The sequence below is a fragment of the Chrysochloris asiatica genome, unplaced genomic scaffold (genome assembly GCF_000296735.1).
Source record: "Chrysochloris asiatica unplaced genomic scaffold, ChrAsi1.0 scaffold00150, whole genome shotgun sequence".
NCBI lineage: Eukaryota > Metazoa > Chordata > Mammalia > Afrosoricida > Chrysochloridae > Chrysochloris > Chrysochloris asiatica.
Genome location: NW_006408668.1, coordinates 6,052,999 through 6,076,630, shown reverse-complemented (window position 1 = coordinate 6,076,630; position 23,632 = coordinate 6,052,999). Strand labels below are relative to the sequence as shown.

The following is a 23,632-nucleotide window of genomic DNA, read 5'->3' as shown; positions in this document are numbered from 1 at the left end:
GCGTCATCAAAGATTCTTAGAAAACAGCATGAGGAAAGGTAAATTTGGATGAAGAATGGGCACGGAGGAAGACCAGATGTGAGAACCTGGGGAACCAAACAGGGCAGGAAACACTTGATAGGGATATTTTGGAGTATGGCTCTTTTATCCTAGTTCTGGATTACAGGCCTTCTAGTGTGATGTCTGAGTATGGAAGACAATGTTCCTGGTCTCACTCTGCGATGGCAAAAGTTCTGATCCACCTTCTTGGGTTAATTTTGTGTTCCAATCTGAACACAAAATTACAAGAGAAACTTCTAACTTTCCTCAGGTAAAGCAGACATACCTAGTTCTTCAACATCTCTTCTTCAACAACACTGTCCCTCGCTGGTCCTTGAGCACTGGTTGGGTCAAGGTCTTCCTTTTAGTGACTGAACTAGCTAAGCTCTTCCTCTTCAATCTCATTTACATATTTTATAATATAAGGGGGCCCAGGATCTCTATGGGCCTTTCCTATTTTATTTTTTATTCTTACTAAGAGGTGAAGTGGCAATCTCTGACAGTCTCTCTCTCTAGGGCACATAAGGCTGTGTTCTAGGGTTCTCATTTTCTGAGCCAGACATGATCCTGGCAAATCACTTAAACAGAAATGGAAAAGAGGGCTCTGGGGACAGACACCTCATAGACTTAAAGCTCAGCCACAGGTCATCATTTTTAAACACAGATCACTGAAGCCAAAGTACATACCAGGAAAGCTTCAAGTTTCTTTGAAAAAGAAAACAAAACATCTTTCAGTAAGAATTCTTAAATCAACTTTGATCTCCCAACTTCTAGAACCTGTTATATGATCAGTTTTGTGTAAACTTAGTACTAAACACACATCTGTAAAGGATAAATATCTCTATAAATTTAACATATAATTGTTCCTCTGTATGTTTTATTCTTCCATATTTAACATTTTCTAAGATAGCTCTGGTAGCGTAGTGGTTACGAATCGGGCTGCGGACCTTAAGGTCAGCGGTTCGAAACTACCAGCCGTTCCGCGGGAGAAAGATCAGGCTTTCTACTCCCGTAAAGATTTACACCCTCGGAAACCCTGTACAGGTTCGCTATGGGTCGGAACCGACTCGACGGCACTTAACAACAACAACAACAAGATAGCTCTAAGGAGTCCTGGTGTGGTGCTGTGGGGTCAATGTGCCAGACTGTAAAGCCATTTGAACTGCAATGTTGGCAATTCAAGCTTACCATTCGCTCCTCGGAAACCCTACATAGGGTCTCTATGGTTTGGAACAGACTCAATGGCACTTAACAACAAGATAGCTCTAAAGGTGCTCTGGTAGTGTAGTGGTTACCAGTCAGGCTGCTAACCTCAAGGTTAGCAGTTTGAAACTACCAGCTGTTACACAGGAGAAAGATGAGGCTTTCTGCTCCTGTGAAGATTTATAGCCTCATAAACCCTGTACAGGGTCGCTGTGAGTCAGAACTGACTCCACATCACACTATCCCACCACTACCAAAATTGCTGTAAACGGTCAAAGGACTTTTGGTGTGGCACTGCAGGGTCAGCACTGGACTGGACTTGAGAGCACTTAGAAACAAAATGGACATAAAATATTTTAAATAAATATTTTAAAATCAATATAAAAATGGCACCTTTCAGCTGAACAAATGATTCACATTTGGTCCTTATCTAGATTCTTTCTGTTCCACTAATCCATGATCCAATCTTCCAAGACTATTTTAAACTAGAAGCCCACCAAGGACGTGGATTCTTAACCTTCTTCAAGGACTGCATTCTTCGCTCTGGAGTGAAGCAAAGCCATACTCCCCGCTTCCTAGGGTTCCTTCTTCCAAGCTCTGCTTTTGTTCCTCACAACCATAGGATTTTACTAGAAGACCCTTCCAAACTTTCTTATCACTTCTGTTTTTATCACCCTTAACTAGTCCTGGTGTGGTGCTGTGGGTTAATGCGCCAGACTGCAAAGCTGTTTGAACTGCAAGGTTGGCAGTTCAAGCTCACCAGCAGCTCCTAGGAAACCCTATATAGAGTCACTATGGGCCGGAATTGACTCAATGGCACTTGACAACAACAACAACAACCCTTCCTAGCAACAATGGGCTCAAACATAACAGCAATTGTGAGGATAGTGCAGGATTGGGCAGTGTTTTGTTCTGTTGTACATACTGTCGCTATGCATTGGAACTGATTTGACGTCACCTAACAACAACGACAACCATTTTGAAGTTTTCCTTTCCTTTTTTTTTTTAAAAAGGAGAGGCTGAAATTCTAAATAAAGCTCTGATCACTACCAACCACAGAAGAAGGACTATATGGTCGTTTTCGAGTTATTCCAAGTCATGAATTCCAAGTCATGGCAAAAACGATTTATTCAGTGTCTACTAGGGAGCAGGCACTGCTTGTTTATTCATTCCCATGACAGAGTTAATTTTTGAAGAAAGAATATTTTACAGGTTCCTCTAATCCAGTTTGAGTTTGTAATAATTCCCAAGTTTTTTTACTGTATAATGTATATACCTGCTTGACCGTTTCCTTCTCTTTCTTCCTCATTTTGCTTTTTTTCAGCTGTTGTTCTTAGGACAACATTGTTTTTGTATTTGATATTTCTTTAATTTATGAACATCACTTCAAATATTCATTTATTCTTTGGGGTGATAGCTACCAATTCAGAAGAGTACACCCTCAGGATTTTTCAACAATTCGGTGCTAGAGGGATTTGTCCTCAGTGGTGGGCAAGTCTAGATTAAACAAGCACTGATCCAAATTGTGTTTTTCAAAGAATTTTAGCAGTTCCATGTGCTCATTATTCCTAGAATTTTTCTAGTACAGGTGACACTCTGGTTGGATCATGGCCCAGTCCTCTATTTAATTTCTTGTTCTTCCCAGGATGGTTCTTGTCTCCAACAAAAACCACCAAGAAACTCTGAGATTCTGAGATAGCAGCAGTGGTTAAGAGTTTGACTTCCAGGGTCGATCCTGGGTTCAAATCCCTTTGCCACTCAAAGGTTATATAGATACAGTGAGTCCAACTAGCCTTTTTTTGTCTGTAATGTGAGACTATTACTGGACTGTTAGAAAGACTAAAGTGTACAAACTAATTGTGTTATTAGAAGATTTAAAGACATAAAACATGTCAAATGTTAAGACTAATATCGTGTGCAAAGTAAATGCACAAAATATGTTGATTATCATCATTAAGTAGAAACACTGTCATGTGAATATTTGTATCCTTTCTGTATTTATTTTTTTTCAATGGACACAGCACTTACATATAGTGAAATGCACACATTTAAAGTGTAGAATTCAGTGCATTTTGAAAAATGTATGCATTTCTTATTATATATCTTAAATTAAGATACAGAAAACCCCTTTATCACCCCCCAGAAAGTCCCATTAGGACCTCTTTTAGTCAATCCTCAGGATCTTATAACAAGCACTGCTCTGATTTCTAGCTCCATAGATAAGATCTGCCTGTTTCTTGAACTTCATATAAACCAATTAAAACACTTTATACACACACACATACACACACATATATATAGATGCAGTTTGCTTCTTTTAATTGATTAGAAGTATTACATCATATGACTCCATTTTAAAAATTTTAATTTTTCCAATAACTTTTTAGCTGTGTTTTTTTTGTTTTTGTTTTTAGCAGTTGCTGTAGGCATTATACACTTCATCTTTCATAGTCTACTTTAATGTTGTGCCTCTTCACATAATACACAAGAACCTTGAAATAGTGTAATTCCACTTAACATTCTGTGTCCTTCATGCTATTTTTATCATATGTTACTTACACATATACTTTATAAATATGTGCATATATTTTATGTTGTTGTTGTTAAGTGCAGTCGAGTCAGTTCTGACTCATAGCAATCCCTATAGTGTTTCCAAAGAGCAGCTGGTGAGTGTGAACCGCACTACCTTGAGGTTCATATCAACTTTGTAATCCAGTGCATTATCCTGCAGTGCACATCAGGATTCCATATATTTTATACAACCCAAAATACAAATGTTTTTACATTCAGTGATATTTTATATTTACCTATTTATCACTTCCAGGAAATATTTCCTTCTTACAGGCCTTAAGTTTCCATCTGATATCATTTCCCTTCAGCCTGATGATGTGCTTGTTGGCAATAAATTCTCTTAAGTTTTGGTGTAATCAACATGTCCTTATTTTATCTTTAGTTTTTGAGGAATAATTTTGCTGTGTACAGAATTAAAGTTTGACAGGTTTTATTTTGTTTTTTGTCTTTTAGCACTTTGCGTAGTTTGTGATGGGCATTCCTCAGCTAATTCTGTCACTGTTTCCAATCTACAATGTGTCATTTGGGGGAGGAGGGGCTTTTCAAGATGTTTTCTCTCTCTGTAGTTTTCCTCAGTTTGACCTTAAAGTCCCAAGGTTTGTGTATATTTATCTTGCTTGGTGTTTGCTGAGCTTCTTGGACATGGATGCTAATATTTCACCATGCTTGGAAATTCTTCCGCTATTATTTCTTAAAATATTGTTTTCTGCTCTCCTCCAGGGACGCGAATTACATGTATTACTTTATATTGTCCCATAATTCAATTCTGGTGTGGCGCTGTAGGATGAGTGCAGGACCACAAGGTTGGTGGTTCAAACTCACCAGTCACTCATCACGATGAGTCGGAACCGACTTGGTGGCACTAACAACAACAAACAACATAATTCACAGAGGCCCCCCTCATTGCTTATTAAGTTTTTATTCTTAATACTCTTTACACTGCATAATTCTTATTAATGTGACTCAATTCATGGACTCTTTGGCTATATCCACTATTCATTGAAGGACACCCCAGTGAGTTTTTCATTTCAAATACTATAAATGTCAGTTCTAAAAATTTTATTTGGTTCTTCTTAACAGTTTCCATTTTCTTGCTAACATTACTCTTCTGTTCAGTCATTATGAGCATATTCTTTATAACATCCTTGAACATATTATGATAGCTGCTTTAAAATTCTCACCTGAAAATTCCAACATCTAGATATTACTCTGGGTGGTACAGTCGTTAAGCACTAGACTTATAGGTTTAACTGAAAAGTTCAAACCCACCCAGAGGCACCTTGGAAAACCTGGTAATCTGCTTATGATGTTGTTAAGGGCTGTAGATTCCGTTCTGACTCTTAGAGAGCCTGTACAGCGTTTCCAAAGAGTGGCTAGTGTGTTTGAACCACCAGCCTTGTGGTTAACAGTCCAATGATGACTCTATAGTGCTATACTAGGATTTTATATGAAAGATAACAGCCTTTAAAACCCCAAGGAGATGCTTTGTTCTGCTCAAGGGAGTCACCATGAGGAGGAATCCACTTCACAGCAATCAACAAGAACAAAAATAGAAACAAGGTTTCCTCAGTGTGTTCTACAGCAAATACTTTTCCTCTTGACTACCAATAACATTTTTCCTATTTATTTATATGTCTTTTAATTTTTTTATTAGCTAATGGTGGGGTGCTGTGGACTAATGCGCTGGACTACAAAGTTGATTTGAACCACAAGTTCGGGAGTTCAAGCTCACCAGATGCTCCTCAGAAACCCTGTACAGGGTTGCTATGAGTTGGAACCAACTTGACTGCACTTAACAACAACAATGGACATTATGGATGTTATAGAGATTCTAGATTCTACTTTAAACAGATTGATTTTTTTTTTTTTTTTGGTCCTGTTAGTAATTAGATTACCAGCTGATCACCTTGAACTTGTAGATGCCTGGTGTTACATTTTGTTATGGAGGGTCTATTTTGGTTATGCCCTGAGTTTTAGTGTGAATTTTCAATCCTTATCCATCTGGGATTTCAGTGGAAAGCTCAAAGCGTTTATCCAACTCCTCTAATTTGGGTGAGATTCAAACTTCATGCTCTCTCCCTTTCAGTGAGCAGCATTTAAAATCTCTGAGAAGCTTTTTGAGTTTCTAGCTATTATTACTTTCGCTTGAGCACACTGATAACTTCCCTTCTACATGTATAGTTTGGGGATCATCTAACAATTGAGGGGAACTTAAATATGGAAATGAGGCTCTCCTCTTTAGAGCGCTCTCCTTGTTTGTATTTCCTCCTTGAATTCGCAGCTACACTGACAACTCCATCCTCTAATACTTTAATACTTCAAGCCAATAAGACTGCAGGTAATTTTCTGTATGAGTTCCAGTTGCTGTTTTAGGGCGGGGGAGTTTTTCTCATGGAGGATGCTATATAAACATAGCTCTTACCCCATCTAGTTCTTTTCTTTCAAGGATCAAATTCCCTACAGTCTATGCCTTCAGTATGTAATGTCTCCAAATAATTAAAAAAAACAACAACAAAACATTGAAAGTTTATACTAACTGTCTGCAAGAAAATTAGTCCAATAAAAGTGATTCTGTCATTATCAGTACTGAAACTTTGCCATAGAAATTTCAATTTATGTTTTTTTGTGTGTGTGTAGTAAGAGTAAATTACACTTTTCATCTTTATGCATAATAATATGATCATGAAATAATATATACTAAAGGGATTTTCAGATGTTATTCAGACTGCTTTGTCCTACCAGGCACTGATTCTCTAGAATCTATGAAGATTAATCTCCTCTTTTAAAGGAAGCTAGTAGTCTTCTTTAGGAAATGATGTTATCTCTGGAGACTCTCCCAACTTCATTCATACTACAATTTAAGCCCATATACTGTGTCTTTAATGTGATGAAGTAAAAGAACTGAACAGAAACATTCAAAGGGCAGTTTGAGAAGATAAAGTCAAGAATTATAATGCAATGTGCACAGACCTGGAATTAGAAAGCCAAAAGGGAAGAACACATTCAACATTCCTCAAGATTGCAATGTTGAGGGATGCTATGGGTAAAGTATTGAACAATGAAGAAAGCATCAAAAGAAGGTGGAAGGAATACACAAAGTCACTGTACCAAAAAGAACTGGTCAATGTTCAGCCATTTCAAGAGGTAGCATATGATCAAGAACCGATGGTATTAAAGGAAGAAGTCCAAGCTGCACTGAAGGCACTGGTGAAAACAGAAGGATTCAGTAATTGACAGAATAGACACTGAGATCTTTCAACAAACTCATGCAGTATTGGAGGTGCTCAATCGTCTTTTCCAAAAAATGTGGAAGCCACCTGACCAACTACTTGGAACACATCCATATTTGTGCCTATAACAATGAAAAGGGACCTAACGGAATGCAAAAATCATTGAACAATATCATTAATATCAAATGCAGGTAAAATTTTTCTGAAGATTACTCAAAAATGGTCACAGCAGTACATTTACAGGAACTGTCAGAAACTCAAGCCAGCTTCACAATGTTAAACTGGGGCTACCATTGCTGATGTCAGATGGATCTTGGCTAAAAGCAGATAATACTAGGAAGATGTTTAAGCGTGCTTTATTGACTATCCAAAGGCATTCAACTGTGTGAATTATAACAAACTATGGATAACACATTGCGATGAATGGGTACTAACGTAACACTTGTGTTCATGAGGAACCTGTATATAGACCAAGAGGCAGTCTTTTGAATAGAACAAGGGGATACTGAATGGCTTAAAACCAGGAAAGGCGTGTGCCAGAGTTGTATCCTTTCACCATATTTATTCAATCCGTCCACTGAACAAAAATTCCAATAAGCTGGATTATATGAAGAACATGGCATCAGAATTGGAAGAAGACTCATTAACAACACTGCTTGCCGGAAGTGAAAAGGACTTAAAATACTTACTGATGGAAGATAAAAAACAATAGCCTCCAGTATGGATTGTTGCACCTCAATGTAAAGAAAACAAAAATCCTTAAAACTAGACAAATAACATCTTAAGTGGAGAAAAGATTGAAGTTGTCAACTTCATTTTGCTTGGATCCATATCAATGCTCATGGAAACAGAAATCAAGGAATCAAAGGATGTATTGCATCAGGCAAATATGCTGCCAATGACCTCCTTAAAGCGTTAAAGAGCAAAAATGTTACTTTGAGTATAAAGTCGCATCTGACCCAAGCTGTAGTGATTATTTTCAGTCACCTCAAATGCATGTGAAAGTTGGTCAATGAATACAAGAATCGATGTAGACGATGAAGCAGAATCGATGCATTTGAGTTATGGTGTTAGTGAAGAATACTGAAAGAACAAACAAATCTGTCATGAAATAAGTACAGCCAGAATGCTCCTCAGAAGCCAGGATGGTGAGACTTTGTTTCTTGTTCTTTGGACCTACTGTCAGGAGGGAACAGTCCCTAGAGAAGGGCATCATGTTTGGTAAAGTGGAGAGTCAGTGAGAAAGAGGAAGATTGACACGGATTGACAGGGGCAGCAACAGGACCAGGTGATACTCTGTTGTGCACAGAGTCACTATGAGTTAGAACAGGCTCCATGGCACTTAACAACAATGCCTTTAAAGCACATAGTGATTCATAGAATTATACAGATACAAGGGCTATTGAAGCCATTGTGGTCCACCAAACTATGAATATAAATCTTCCGTAGTGTCTTTTGTATGTTATTTCCTTGTGTTTGTTCTGCTTCACTCCTTCAACTTCTCTGGACCCCATAGTTTTGGTCTGTCTTTACTTAGGCATTCTCTTCCTCGTTTCTTTTCTGGCATCTGGGTACTCCTGGTTTCACTTTCCAGGTTCCCACATCATTCTGATTGTTCCGACTCTTACCACTTAACAAATAATCTAACCCTGATTCGAATTCATGACTTTGTTTCTTCTTCTGAAACCCACTCACCTCTCAGAATGATAAACAGGGAAAAAGCAAAATATCAGAGTATTTATGGTTGAAATTTATCATTTAAGTTGAATGACCTCTTTGATCCTCAGCTTTCATATCTGTAAAATGGAGATACTGTTCCTGGCCTCCATATCTGTCTACTGAAATAAAGTTAAATGAAGTGTTGTATATAAGTGTGATGGTAAAGGTTTTGTGTCAACATGGCTGAGCCTGGATTCTTGTGGTTTGGCAGTTAAGAAGTAGTAATCCCTCATAATGAGAATTAATTAGATTGCTATGATGTGATCTGATGTAATTATCCTATACTTTGTAAATCCTTACTTCTAAGCACTGGACTGCAAGGTCGGTTTGAACTGCAAGGTCAGCAGTTCCCACTCATCAGTCATTCCTCAGAAACCCCATACAGGGCCACTATGAATCAGAACTGACTTGACAGCATTTAATATTAACAGTGATGTTAATGGGGCTAGGTACAATCTACAGGGCTCGGTTGTATCTTGAGTTAATCTCTTTTGAGATAGAAATGAAGTTAAACAAGCAAACGTTGCTTAGAGAGACTTATTACAACCTAAAAAGGAGACCAGGAGCGGAGTGCATCTTCTGAAGATCTAGGGTCCCTGCTGTGATACTAGATCCAAGGAAAGACTGATGCCAAGACGCAGGGAGCTCTCCAAGGAATGCTAGACCTACAGATGCTAAAAGACAAGCACCTTACTCCAGAGCCAGGCCTCTGAATTCAGACTTGTAGCTAAACTATGAGAGAATACATTTCTATTTGTTAAAGCCATCTGCTTGAGGTATTTCAGTTATATCAAAGCTAGATAACTAAAACAATAAGAATGTAAAATGCTATGCAAATCTAGGGCATTTGTTCTTTATTCATAACATATTGCTCTTCTTAAAGAATTATAATAGGCCCAAAGCTAGAGGACTCTTTTAAGAGGCTCAAGTTTAGAACTCCCCACTTTTAGCAGAGGTTATCAAAACCTCATTTCAATATTCAGTAACCTCATATGCTTGCAAAAGCTGGACAGTGAATAAGGAAGACCGTAGAAGAATTGATGCATTTGAGTTATGGTGTTGGAGGAGAATATTGAAAGTACCATGGGCTGCCAAAAGAACCAACAGATCCATTTTGGAAGAAGTGCAGCCAGAGTGCTTCTTGGAGGCCTAGATGGCTCAACTTTGTCTCTCATACTTCAGGCATATTGTCAGAAGGGACTAGTCGCTGGATAAGGATATCATGTTTGGTAAGGTGGAGGGTCAGAGAAAAAGAAGAAGACCCCCAGCGAGATGGACTGGACAGGTGGCAGCATCGATGGACTCAAGTGTGGCAACAGTAGTGAGGTTGGCACAGGACCTACTGGGCAGTGTTTTGTTCTGTTTTGCACAGGGTCACTATGAGTTGGTACCGAGTTGATGGCACCTAACAACAACAACAAACAACTTTTAGCAGAGATCCTTACAACCCCAGATGCTATTTATTTCTGTTCTTCCTAGTACGGGAGGCAGGATGTTAGGTAAATGACTAAAGGTTTGCTTTTGCTCAAAAGCACGAACACGAGGTGAGGCCTTCACTGTTGTTACATCTCTGGAGGACTTAAAGGTCAGTTCTCATACAACTTATTTATTTTTATAAGAAGCTCTGGTGGCATAGTGGGTTAAGTGTTAGACTATTAACCACAAGATCAATGGCTCAAACCCATAAGCTGCTCTGTGGGAGAAAGATGAGGCTGTTAGCTCCTGTAGATTCCAGTTTCAGATATACGAAGGAGTTCGAAATGGTCCTATTGAGTTGCTATAAGGCAGAAACAACCCAATGGCAGTGTGCGGGTTCACAGAATAAAAAGGAACTGAATTATGGAAAGCAATTTTGGGGGGAGGGGGGCAGACTTTTTAGAAATGCATAAGGGAAAGAATACTTTAATGGCACATCTAACTGTGGCACTGTGGGTTGATGCGCTGGACTGTAAGGTCAGTTTCAACTGCAAGGTCAGTGGCTTAAGCTCACCAGCCGTTCCTTGGAAACTATGTGGGGTCACTATGGGTTGGAACCGACTCGACAGCACACAACAACAACAACAACAAACCACATTTACAATTGTTATCTATTGACAGTGATTTTGAAGCAATGCACCAGACTGCAAAGCTGTTTGAACTGCAAGGTCGGTGGTTCAAGTTCACCAGCTGCTCCTTGAAAACCCTAGAGAGGGTCACTATGGGTCAGAATCAACTCGACAGCACTTGACAACAACAAATATTAAATGTAGGATGCTAGCAGCTCTCCAACATATTTTTCATGTTCCTTTGTTATTTTTTTTCAAAATAATTTTATTATTTTATTTTATTTTATAAAAAGAGAATTTACAACAACTAACACTTTAATAAAATAATTTGCAAAAAAATATAACTAGCCATCAAATAGCTTACAATCTAGTAACATAAATTCTTACCTAGTTACTCAAAAGAATTGAATTTTCCACTCGCTTCTGCCCTTGTCAGTTCTCCAGAATGCCTCCAGATGGCATTCAAACACTTTTCCCATTATAATTTGCAACACAAACATTTTCGAAACTATTACTCATTTTAACCATTTAAGACTAGTCGCATTCATTGTATCATCAGAAACCATGACGAAATTATTTAGAACTTGAAGGATAAGGTATTTAAAAAGACAAACATACTATGTCCTTTTTTGAAATATCTAGGCATACTATGCAAACCAAAGGCTCCTTCTAGGCTGACAAAATAGACTTTGAACAAAAGAGGCTATTTAGTTAACATGAGGGGGTTTCAAAAATTTGTGGAAAATGGGATTAAAAGATAACGGAATTTTTCCACAAGCTTTTTGAAGCCCCCTTGTATTTTATCACAACTAGTAATTTCTAACTGTGATAAAAGCTATAAATGCTTAGGACTAGGAGCCCTGTGCCAAATGTAGATAAATTCACAAAACTCTCCCAAAACGATAAAACATCATTTCACCCTTAATAAGAGACAAAAAAGATTTTACAGGCACAAACCAGTTGCTGATTCTTGTACACTAAAATAAAATAATGTGTTAGCCCGTGAATGATTTTATTTAAACCTTGGTGTATCACTTTGGCATCAAGTTCTTCATTTAAAAAACATATATGGATTCTTGGAATATTGAACAGAAAAAGATAAAACAGAGTGAGGAACACATGTTTCACAAAGTGTTTTTTTCTTATTGTTTTCAAACAGGGATTTGGTTAATTTAAAAATATTAACCATGTTTAGAGACACCAAAAGTGCCATTCATTGCATTTTTCATGTCGTTCAGAGCAGAGGTTACTTTAAATGACAGTATCACTTCAGAGAGGTGTATGGAACAGACTATCTCCGAGTATGTGTGAGAAGTTCTGCAATTATTATGACAGGGCTGGAAGTCTCCAACCACATTCTGAAGGGCTCCCGCTTCCCTCCTCTAACGCATGCCCTCAAGTGTCAATCCATTTGTACGTTTGTGAAGAAAAGCATTTGCGTTTGCAAGATCATTTCCACTCATGATGCAAAAGACTCATAAAGAACTGAAAGCGCACCTGCAGCCAAAAGCATTTAAAAGACATTATCATGCAAACAGAGAACCACAGGCTCTCTTCCACTGTTATTACCACTATTACAAGATACTTGCACGGTTTCATAGTATAAGGCATATTAAAAAACAGTCGTCTCTGATAGAAACACAAAAGGGACTTACGATGTATTTGATGTACCATTGTCTGGACTCTCTGGCTCAGCTTCACCTTTCTCTTAAAAAAAGCGGAAGAAAAATACCAACATGTGAGTGTTACAGTCTTTCAGATTTAAGAGAGATTAAATACATTTCCATGCTCACATTAACAATCTTTCAAAATGTGCAGCAGGAGGCTTTTAAAACATCTTCTATTGTCTGGGAACTTGATTTGCAAAATAATTTCTTCTGTGCAATACAATTGCCCAGGCACGGGTCTGTGAGTAGGTATGAAAGAACTATTTACAAACACCAGAGGCTCAGACTGGAGACCCTGCCAAAAGATGAGTATGGAACCTGTTTAGGAGCTCTGGTGACCCAGTGGTTAAAGCACTCAGCTGCTCAACAAAAGGACAGCGGTTCAAAATGCACGGACTGCTCTGTGGGGGAAAGATAAGACAGTCTGCTTCCATAAAGATCTACTGCTTAGAAAACCCTATGGGGCAGCGGTTCTATTCGATCCTATAGGGCTTGCTAGTTGATTTGACATTAGGTTTGGTGGAATCTGTTTCCTTCCACTTCATTTTACAGAAAATTTAAAGAAACAGCTGCATTCACATTCTACACCCCAATCACTTTGAACTTTGATTCCATCTGCTAACACAAGCTAAACCAGGTCAAGCTGAACCAGAACCTGGAGGCCAGGATTCTACAGAACACTGAGGTAACACCACATGTTACAAGATGCCTAAGCATTACACGGTCTGTAGAGTCTTGGCAGCATGTTTTGGGATCTCTATGTTAATGCTGAGTAAAATATAAACCAGAACTCCTTTCTGACTATCTGAAAGGCTAGCTAAAGAAATGTTTCTCTGGTCTGTAGGCATCAAGGGTTTAATGGGTTTTAGCTGAGGGAATCTAAATTTACTTCACATTCTGCAGTTCTAAAGGACAAAGTCCTCTTGCAGTAGGCATAATGTAATTGTTAGACTCTTAGTTATACATGGTTTGAACCATGTAACCTCATTCTGGAAGGTTGGAATAGGGGTCATCACTGAGAATTCGAGTTAACTGGAGTTGCTTATGGTTGTGCAGTGCTGATTACTGAATAAAGTCGTTGGGTCACACAAATAATTAAGCACTAGCTGAAAAGTTGGAAGTCTGAACCCACCCAGAGACACCTCACAAGACAGGCGTGGCAATGTTTCCAAAAGTAACAGTCTTTAAAACCCTAAGGAACAGTTCTGCTCTGCACACATGGGATCACATGAGTCAGAATCAACTGGATAGCAATGAACAACAATGACGACAGTTTACTAAACCCCAGAAGTCCTGGTGTAGCACTACAGAATAATCACTGGATCACAAAGGCTGGTTTGAACCACAAGGTTGGTGGTTCACACTCACCAGTGGATCCTCAGAAACCCTATACAGTGTTGCTATGAATCAGAACTAACTTAACGGCACTGAATAACAATAACACCCAAGAAAAGGTTACGCATTGCAAGAAGTGGACCCGATGGTGGCAACTTACTTTAGGTTCTTTCAAGTCAGGCCTTGTGACTTCACACTATCCTAACTTACCATTTAGGGCCTTTGCCCCATACCATATACTCTTCTATTGGCTGTGGACATTAGCTTGTGGTCACCTATTCTCAGGAACAACCCCCTCGCTCACAAAACAAATGTATTCCTGAGATATTTTCCAAACTGGACTCAAAATAAACTCTGCAGTTTCTTCTCTTATAGGAATTGGAACAATGATGGAAAGAAAGAAGACAGAGTTATGCATACTTCCCCGAACTATCTCAGACATAACTTGAAGTCTAGGGGGTATCTAGTGACTACAGAGTGCTAGGAAAAAACCATAAGAGATAGTCATTTCGTCAGAAAGTGCGCCAGTTTAGTGAAAAACAAAAAGCTATAAAATCAATTTTGATTGCCTTCATATCAAACACTGATTAGGCAGAGAGAACCCAAGTACACAGGAAGTACAAGCAGAAGTAGCAAGTGAATACATTTCCTTTGACCTCATGCTCCTATTCTGTATTCCAGACCAGGTCATCAGGGGATTGATTGATCTAGGAGATATGTAAGGTCTGGTCAACTTCAGTATTGGGAAAGGACCTAATTTACTACTTTACAGAACTATTTTACTATGGGCCACACACCCAACATAACGAGTTGCAACATCCGCTTCCATACAAAACTAAACGGAGGCTTAATTTTTCTCAAATAAACGGATTATTTTCTCCCCTTTAATCTGGGGAAATCGGCCCTTGTCCCTAGTCACTGGCTGTCGGCAGTCACATCACATGCAATCACAATCAAGGATGTAAAAAAAACAGCAGAGGAAGCAGCAGCAGGCAGTATTAGACATTCCCAAACCACTTATGTCAGAAAACAGGAACTCAATAATAAAAAGTGAAGATGTTGTTGGGTCTTTTGAATAAATATGCTTTACACCTTGACAAACAATTCTGCCAGATAACCCACAGGTGGTGGGCACACAGGCCTTTCTGCACATGGGCTCTGGGGTCTACCTGCCTTGCTAGCTGGACTCAGCGCAGGGACAAAACTACAGCCAATTATCTTTTCGTTTAACACTTATGTTGTGGCAACAGGGAAAACAGAGTAGGTTCTGGCACACAGGAAAGAAGACAATGGGGCCAAAGAGGGCATTTACGAACAGTCTGAGAGAGCATTCTCAGAGACTTAGGTGATGATAACAAATTCATCATTCTGAGGAGAAAAAAAGCAAAGCTCCAAATGGAGGTAAGCTTGCCATGATTTCTGCCCCACAGAAAGATAAAATTCTTCCTGACAGCTTAAAAGTTTCCAGTGATGCAATTTCTGAAATCAACATGCAATGTCTAAGTGCAGAAGTCAATGAAGAGAAGCACATTTAGGACCCAGGGAATTGATGAATGTCAGCACAAAAATTCTCAATAATATGGGATTTTTAGTTGGAAGCTCAGGAGATGTCTCACTAAAGAGGACTGTTTGGGCATTGTACTGCTAACCATAAGGTTGGCAGTTCAAACACACCACCTGCTCTGTGAGAGAAAGATGAGGCTGTCTGCTCTTGTAAAGAGTTACCATCTCAGAAACTCAAAGGGCCAGTTCTCTATCCTGTAGGGTCAGTATGAGTTAGAATCCACTGGATGGTAGTGGATTTTGGGGGCTGTTCTAATTACTTCAGCCTATGGGATGGTGGTTAAACACTTGGCTGCTAACTGAATGGTCAGCAATTTGAATCCACCAGTGAGCGGCTCTGAGAAGATTGAGGAAGAGGTAGCAGCAGTATGCTTCCGTAAAGATTACACCTTGGACACTTTCTATCCGAGAAGGCCGCTATGGGTCAGAAGTGACTTGATCGTGGCTCTGGTTTTTCATGATGGCTACCACATTGATCTCTTTTTGGGTGAATCTAAATTGATCACTAAGAAGCTAGAAACAAGAAACTGGCTAGGATCATTTTGCAAGTGGAACTAGAATCATAGAAAGGAACCAGAAAAACAATGAGTCACAGATAGGATTGTGTGTGTGCGTTTATGGACACTCACACTCCATACATGCTGTCCACAGTACCTTATACTGTTGTTGCTAAGAGCAGTCAAGTCGCTTCTGATTCATAGAGACCCTGCATAGGGTTTCCAAAGAGCATCTAGTGAGTTTGAACCATCGATCCTGTGGTTAGCAGATCTTGTGCCACACTTACACTGTTGTTAAATGCCAGTTCTGACTCATAGCAACTCTGTATAGGGTTTCTAAGGTGTGGCGGATGAGTTTGAACTGCTGACCTTGTAGTTCAACCTGACCTTGCAGGCCAGTGTTTTACCCCACAGCGCCACATCAGGCCTCCACACTTACATTGTTGTTGTTGTTGTTGTTAAGTGCCGTCGAGTCGGTTCCGACCCATAGCGACCCTGTACAGGGTTTCCGAGGGTGTAAATCTTTACGGGAGTAGAAAGCCTCATCTTTCTCCCGCGGAGCGGCTGGTAGTTTCAAACCGCTGACCTTAAGGTTCGCAGCCCGATTCGTAACCACTACGCTACCAGAGCTCCTTACACTTACATTAGGTACTCAGTATTCTATTTGTTTTGATGACATGTTTCCTTATTAATATAGAATGTACTGCTTTCTGGAAGCAACGGTATAAGGTAACCTTACCACTTTCACTGATGGCTCTCATAGGTGACTTTTTACAAAAAAACAAAACAAAACAAAACAAAAAAAAAAACACTTCACAACAGCCACGCTTTTGTCAAATGTACTGAGCATTTTCAGGCACTCTGAGTGATCGTAAGCATAAAGGGAAATCACACCTGATGCATGGCCTTGAAACACTTTAAAAGGAGCCCTGGTGGCGTAGTGGGCTGTTAACCTCAGTGTCAACAGTTCAAATCCACCAGCTGCTCCACAGGAAAAAATGAGGCTTTCTGCTCCTGTACAAGGTTATTATGAGTTGGAAGCGACTCTCTGTTACACAACCACCACCAAACCCTTAAAATGATCGAGATGCCGAAGTCTAACACTCCCCATCAATACTGTTATGATGTGTGCTAAAGGAGATTTTTGAAAAGGGAATCGAACTGGACCTACGTTTTGCTGAATTCCGCTGCAGAGATAAGTTCTGGGATACTACAAAGTTTTATAGTTATATTAAAATAATCCATGTACACAGTAAACTTACTTTGACTAGAAAAGGTTTGACTTCGTTGCCTGTTTTTAATTCTCTTAGTCCTTCAACCATTATTGTAACTGATAGGCTTTTGTTTTTTTCTCGAGATTTATTATATTAAAAACAATAAGCCAAAGTTGCTGATGAGTTAATTTGGACTCATGGCTACCCATATTTGCCAAAATACAACTGTGCTCCATAGGACTTTCAGTGGCTGATTTTTTGGAAGTAGATGGCCAGGTCTTTCTTCAGAGGTTCCTTTGATGGACTTAAAACTCCAGCATTGTGGTTACTAGTTGAATGTATCAACTGCTTGTATCACCAGGATCTCCTTTTCAATATTGTTGTTGTTTAGTGCCATCAAGTCGGTTCCGACTCATGGTGACCCTGTATAGGGTTTCCAAGGAGCTGGTGGTGGGTTTGAACTACCGACCTTGTGGTTCACAGTCCAGTATTGATCCTGCAACAACACACCAGGAGTTCTTATCAATATTGTTAAGCGCTGTCAAGTTGGTTCCGACTCATGGTGACCCTGTATAGGGTTTCCAAGGAGCTGGTGGTGGGTTTGAACTACCGACCTTGTGGTTCACAGTCCAGTATTGATCCTACAACAACACACCAGGAGTTCTTATCGATATTGTTAAGCGCTGTCAAGTTGGTTCCGACTCATAGCAACCCTGTATAGAGTTTCTGAGGAGCGGCTGGTGAGCTTGAACCACCGAACTCTGTGGTTCAAACCGACTATGCAGTCCAGCGCATTAACCTACAGTGCTACACTGGGACTCCTTATCAATATTAGATGGTATTTCATGATTTCTAATATGAAAGGTAAGTAATAACATAGTCAGTATATTTACACTACCACTGCCCTCATTCTTACAACTAGTATGAGTTTTATTATTTCTTTTGGTGATTCCAGTGGTATTTATGATTTTAAATACATAAAATCTTTAATTTCATTATTAATTAACTCTGAAGGTCTGATTTCTTCTATACTATGCAGAATGAGGAGTCCTGGTGTGGTGCTGTGGGTTAATGTGCCAGACTGCAAAGCCGAACTGCAAGGTCGGCGGTTCAAGCTCACCAGTCACTCCTTAGAAACCCTATACAGGGTTGCTATGGGTCAGAACCGACTCAACAGCACTTAACAACAACAATGCAGAATGCGGACAGCCACTCATCTGGTTTTTCTTCCCATCTTTCCTCTCTGTACAGCTACAACTTTTCTTTTACATAGTCAAGATTTGAAAAGATTCACATTTTGTTTAGTAATTATTAATGACTACTCCTCATTAATAGTAATTTAATTTTTAGAATTGCTTCCGTGTTAATTAGAAAAATTATAAATAAGTAATCAGAATTTACAGTATTATGGCAATACAAATACTAATCACTGGAAAGCAAAGCAGTAAAACTGAGTTTGTGCAAAAGGGTAATAGAATGATCTCTGGTGGTGGTGGTAAGTGCCGTTGAGTCAGTTCTGACTCACAGCGTCCCTGTATTTGGTTTCTGAAGAGTGGCAGGTGAATTTGAACTGCCGACCTGGTGGTTCAAACTGAACCTGTGGTCTAGTGCTTATCATGCAGCTCTACACCAGGACCCCAGAACGAACTGTTAACACTTGCCCCCTCCCCCCAATTCCTGGCACTATGTAAATAAGGATATAGGGGCTTTCTTTTGTTATGTTAATAAGGTCATGCCAGTGTCTGATGGAGTCTAAACCTAATCCATTCTTGGCTATAGGAAGACCAGAATACACACACATGCAGAACGATAAATACTACGTGAGGATCTTCTCTAAGCTAAGGAACCAAGGAATGCTCAGGAGTGCTGATGGGGAAGAAACTGACATGGTCCATACTCTGCATGGGACTTTTAGCTTCTAGAATTGTGAGAAAATAATTGTCTGCTCTTAAAAGTCACCAACTTACAGTGTTTGTGTCACAGCATCACTGGGTAACTAAGACAAGAAGGAAATGCCACTAAACCTGAACAAAAACAAATGTTCCCTTCATTCACGGCACATGGATTCTCCTTCATCCACTCCATCAAGCTGCACTGCACTGTTTCAAATCCAACCTATGTAGTTCCCCAAAATTACTAAACAGAGCACATGTATTATATAAACATGTATACAGATATAAACACATATATACATACATAAAAGTATTCTTTAGTTTTTCATGTTTTGAGCTTTATATGAATGGAATCATCTGTTCCTTGTGGTGGTGGTGGTGGTAGTGACGGTGTGCCACGGAGTCAGTTACGACTCATAGTGACTCTGTATATGGTTTCCGAGACTGTAAATCTTTACGGAAGCCGAAAGCCTCACCTTTTTCCAGTGGAACTGCTATTAGTTTCAAACTGCTGACCTTGCAGTTAGCAGCCCAGCTTGTAACCACTACACTACCAGAGCTCCTTACATAATACGTACATACATGTATGTGTGTGTGTTGTTGTTATTAAGTTCTGTCGAGTCGGTTCCAACTCATAACGACCCTGTATAAGGTTTCTGAGGCGTGGCTGGTGAACTTGAATCACCAACTTTGTGGTTCAAACTGACTTGGCAGTTCAGCACATTAATCCACAGCGCCACACCACAACTCCCACTATATGCATATAAACAGTTCAAGGAAAGTAAAGTGAACAACTGCAGGAACACCTTCCAGGCCACGAGATGAGCATTGTCAATAAACAACCCAGAAACATGCCTCCTCCAGAATGCATCTTCTTCCCACCCTCCCCACCAGCTACTTTGGACATGGCATTTTATGTTAATTAAATAAAAGTATTCTTTAAGTAAATAAAAGTATTCTTTAGTTTTTCATGTTTTGAGCTTTATATGAATGGAATCATACTACATACATTCTCCTGAGACTGACTTCTCCATATTGTGAGCTTGAGCTCCAGCTAATGGTGTATTTCACTTTGGTTCATTTACCCTCACTGCTGCGAGGTATCTCAATGTACGCCTGTACCACATTTGTCTAATTCCACTTCTGATGGGCATTTATTTTTCCCCAGGATAAAAAACGCTATTACAAATGTTCATAAACCCCCTTCCTTGTGCATGTGTAGGAATTTTTGGGTCTCAGGGTCTGCACATGTCCTACTTAATATTTAAATTTCTCAATGTTTAATATATTTCCAGTTTATAGTATTAAACTAAGTTGATCAGTGATTCAGCATATTGATGAAAGTATCTACCTTATAAAATAACTGGATTAAAATAATTTCCTGCTTAATTTATACATTCTTTTTCTTTATTATCTATATAATTAATTGTGAATTCCAGAAAGAGAGGAAAAAAGCAATGCCTAAAGTGGTGGTTGCTTGAGAAGGATGTTATGTTTAGTAAGGTGGAGGGTCAAAGGGTTAGAGAAAAAGAGGAAGACCCCTGAGAGATGGATTGGCAAAGTGGCAGCATCAACGGGTTCAAGTATGACAACAATTGTGAGGTTGGCCCAGGACCAGGCAGTGTTTTGTTCTGTTGTGCATAGGGTCGCTATGATTCGGTACCGACTTGATAGCATCTAACAACAACAACAAAGTGGTGGTGGTGTGCCGCGGAGTCGGTTTCAACTTCTAGCAAACCAGCATAGGGTTTCTGAGGCTGTAAATCTTTAAGGGAGCAGAAAAACCTCATCTTTCTCCCATGGAATGGCTGGCAGTTTCGAACTGCTGACCTTGAGGTTAGCAGCCCGACTTATAACCATTATACTACCAGAGCTCCTTGCATAACGAAGGCTAATCATTCAACCCAAACATACTCTTAAGAGCACATGTGCACAAGACAGGTTTGGTTTTCCTGAAGCTCCATCTTTCTCCATTCCCTGCATGTTCACTTGAATATGGCTAAATGAATCCAAAGAAAACACAAGATCCAGCATGGGAAATACTAGTGGTGTCAGCTCTCCTAAAGTTTCAAATGTGCTATATCATCTATAGAGAAGTTTACATTTTAAAACAGCAATAGCACTTTTTTTTTAATAGCTGTGCTTAGTTTAGGGAGGAAGATTTATTTGAAGCAAAACAAACAAACAAACAAACAAACAAAATCCCACCCCCAGAAAAGAGAAAATCAATCAGAAATTTCCCCAGACAATAAATGCCAGAGGTTTTTGTACCACACAAGGCAGACACTTCATATTCCACAGATGTGACTACTAAATGGTAGGATAAACAGATGAATATTGTGACATGCTATAAAAATATGCCAGATACATACAAAGATTAAAATACATAACTCTCAGATGGGGCTTCAATCTCTTGGTGGAATGGGTGAAATGGTTAAGTGTGTTGGCTTTGGGGCAGAGATCCTTGAATTCAAATCCAAGCTGCCAATTTTAAGTATTTATTTTTTGGTCACATGATCCTGGGCTAATTATTTAATCTCTGAATTTCTTCACATGTAAAATTGAGATATTGATGCCAGCTATTGTGAGGCTTAATTGAAACAATATACACCAACCAAGTCACTGACACACAGTCAAGACTCAACAATTCTTCTGCTCTTCCTTCTGGTAAAATTTCCAATTTAAGAGAAGGTAAATTTATTCATCTATTAAATCCTTCCTCTCCTCTGAGCTATTCCAATTCAAATGGAAATAATGAGCAAAGCAATGGCAAGTCTTCAGTACCCTGGAGTCTTTGGCATAAGGAGGTTGATGTCTGTATACCTCATGGACTTAAGCATGCACTACTTCTGATTCCATTTCTTATTGCTGCATTTATTCTTTCCTTCAGATTTCCAGTCTCTTGGCATTTCATCTTTTTGCCGGTGCCTCTGCTCACAGCAAATCTCAAGAGAGGGTGGGGTAATTCCGTGATATATTATCTCTGAACCTTTCTGGCATCCTTCCCTTACAATGACCGCTCTCTAGCCGTGCATTAAAAACCTGCAGCTTCCTACCACATTTGCTCTGAAATGTCTTTTCTTCCCTTCTGCACTCATAGACTTCCAGTGGGTGAACACTTAATTCTAAAGACACATCTACTGCCTCAGAGTGATTTTCATCCTCAAATAGAGCTTTGTAATTGACAAGGGTGCTCTCAGCTGACTGGGTGGCCATGCAATGAAAACACACTTGTTGTGGCTATGACTAAATTGACAGGAGCTGGGCAGATCATGCATTTTTAATGCCCAAGACATTCCTACCAATCAGTTATGCCAAAGAAGTGAATTAAAACACTGCTTCACAGAAGGGTAACTTCCTCTCTCTGACAGTAAAGCATGTTTTATTAGACACTAGAATCAACAAGGATGCTGCTTCCTCAATGCCGATTTCTGGACGAGGGGAAGGTATACACACTCAGCAAGGTGCAGTCGCCCTCCCCCCCCCCCCCCCCCCCCCCCATGGATATGGTCATTTATCTCCATGTCTTTTCATTGGTTGTTTTGCTTTGTTTTTTGTTTTAGCCATTCATTTTCTTTCAATCTAGACAACTCATTAGACAATTGCTTAAAAAAATGTTTTTCCTTCCACCATATATACTCAATCACGCCAGTCCTTCTTCTTAGGTTTGCTTTCAAAATTCACCATTCTATGTTTGGGTCCTTTTTTGTCCTTGAATAAAGAAAGACGCATGGACCCTCAAGGTCACTCAGCATCTGACCATCCACTGGGTCAGTACATTTCCCATATGATTTGAACCTACTGTCTCTTGCATGCCCATCTCCCCTCCTCATGCTCTGACCCACAAACAGTCATAGAGAGAAGCTTTTCTTACTTGGATTATTGTGTCCGGAGGATACAAGTTGAGAGTCCTAAAAGAACAAGAAATACCAGTTAATTTTCATATTTTGACTTTCAAAATCTAGGCTGAACATGAGATATATGACTGGTCATTTAGAACCTAATCACTGATCATGATCTCTAGCAGCTACTGTCATGAGAAACAGTTAACATAAATGTGCTTGTTAAGCAGTTTGGGAATGCAGTTCACAAAGACTTCTATTTTGTATTATTGACTTTTAATCTAGCCCACTTCCCATCGAATACAGCTTGACTCCAACCACCTTTCCACAGATGAGGCTGGCAACCAACCCACTGGGGACACTCTACTGAACAAGTGTTGTCAATTTCACATTGGTAGAATGAAAGATGATTGCAGATTTGCAGATTTCCACTTATCTGAAATGGCAGAAAGCCAGCGCTACACAGTAGTTAGAGTTTATAGGTAGTGGGCAGGTAAATGGAGATGGAACTCGATTTTACTTACATGAAAATGAAATGTTAAATTTTGTCTTGAGAGGTTACCTCCTCTTGCCTTCCCCAAATTCCCATTTAATATGAACTATAAGGGAGATTTTAAAATGATGAATTAATTGAAATGGTTGTTGTAGTTTGGTGCTAACAAGTTGGTTCTGACTCATAGTGACCCTACGTACAACAGCATGAAACAGCACCTGCGTACCTGGTCCTACGCCATCTGCACAACCAATGCAGCCCACTGTTGCAGCCTCTGTGCCAATCCATCTCGTTCAGGGCCTTCCTCTTTTTTACTGACCCT

General features: G+C 39.5%; 1 protein-coding gene across 2 annotated transcripts in view; it reads right to left on the bottom strand.

The window, feature by feature from the left end:
• AFF3 (AF4/FMR2 family, member 3) overlaps window positions 1–23,632 on the bottom strand; it is a 761,863-nt gene that overhangs the window by 207,041 nt on the left and 531,190 nt on the right. For both annotated transcript variants that reach the window (XM_006870742.1, XM_006870741.1), the window contains 2 exons: window positions 22,850–22,886; window positions 12,463–12,514 (listed from right to left, as the gene is read on the bottom strand). In XM_006870742.1, the coding sequence (XP_006870804.1) occupies window positions 12,463–12,514; window positions 22,850–22,886 (89 nt within the window). The remainder of the gene's footprint in view (window positions 1–12,462; window positions 12,515–22,849; window positions 22,887–23,632) is intronic.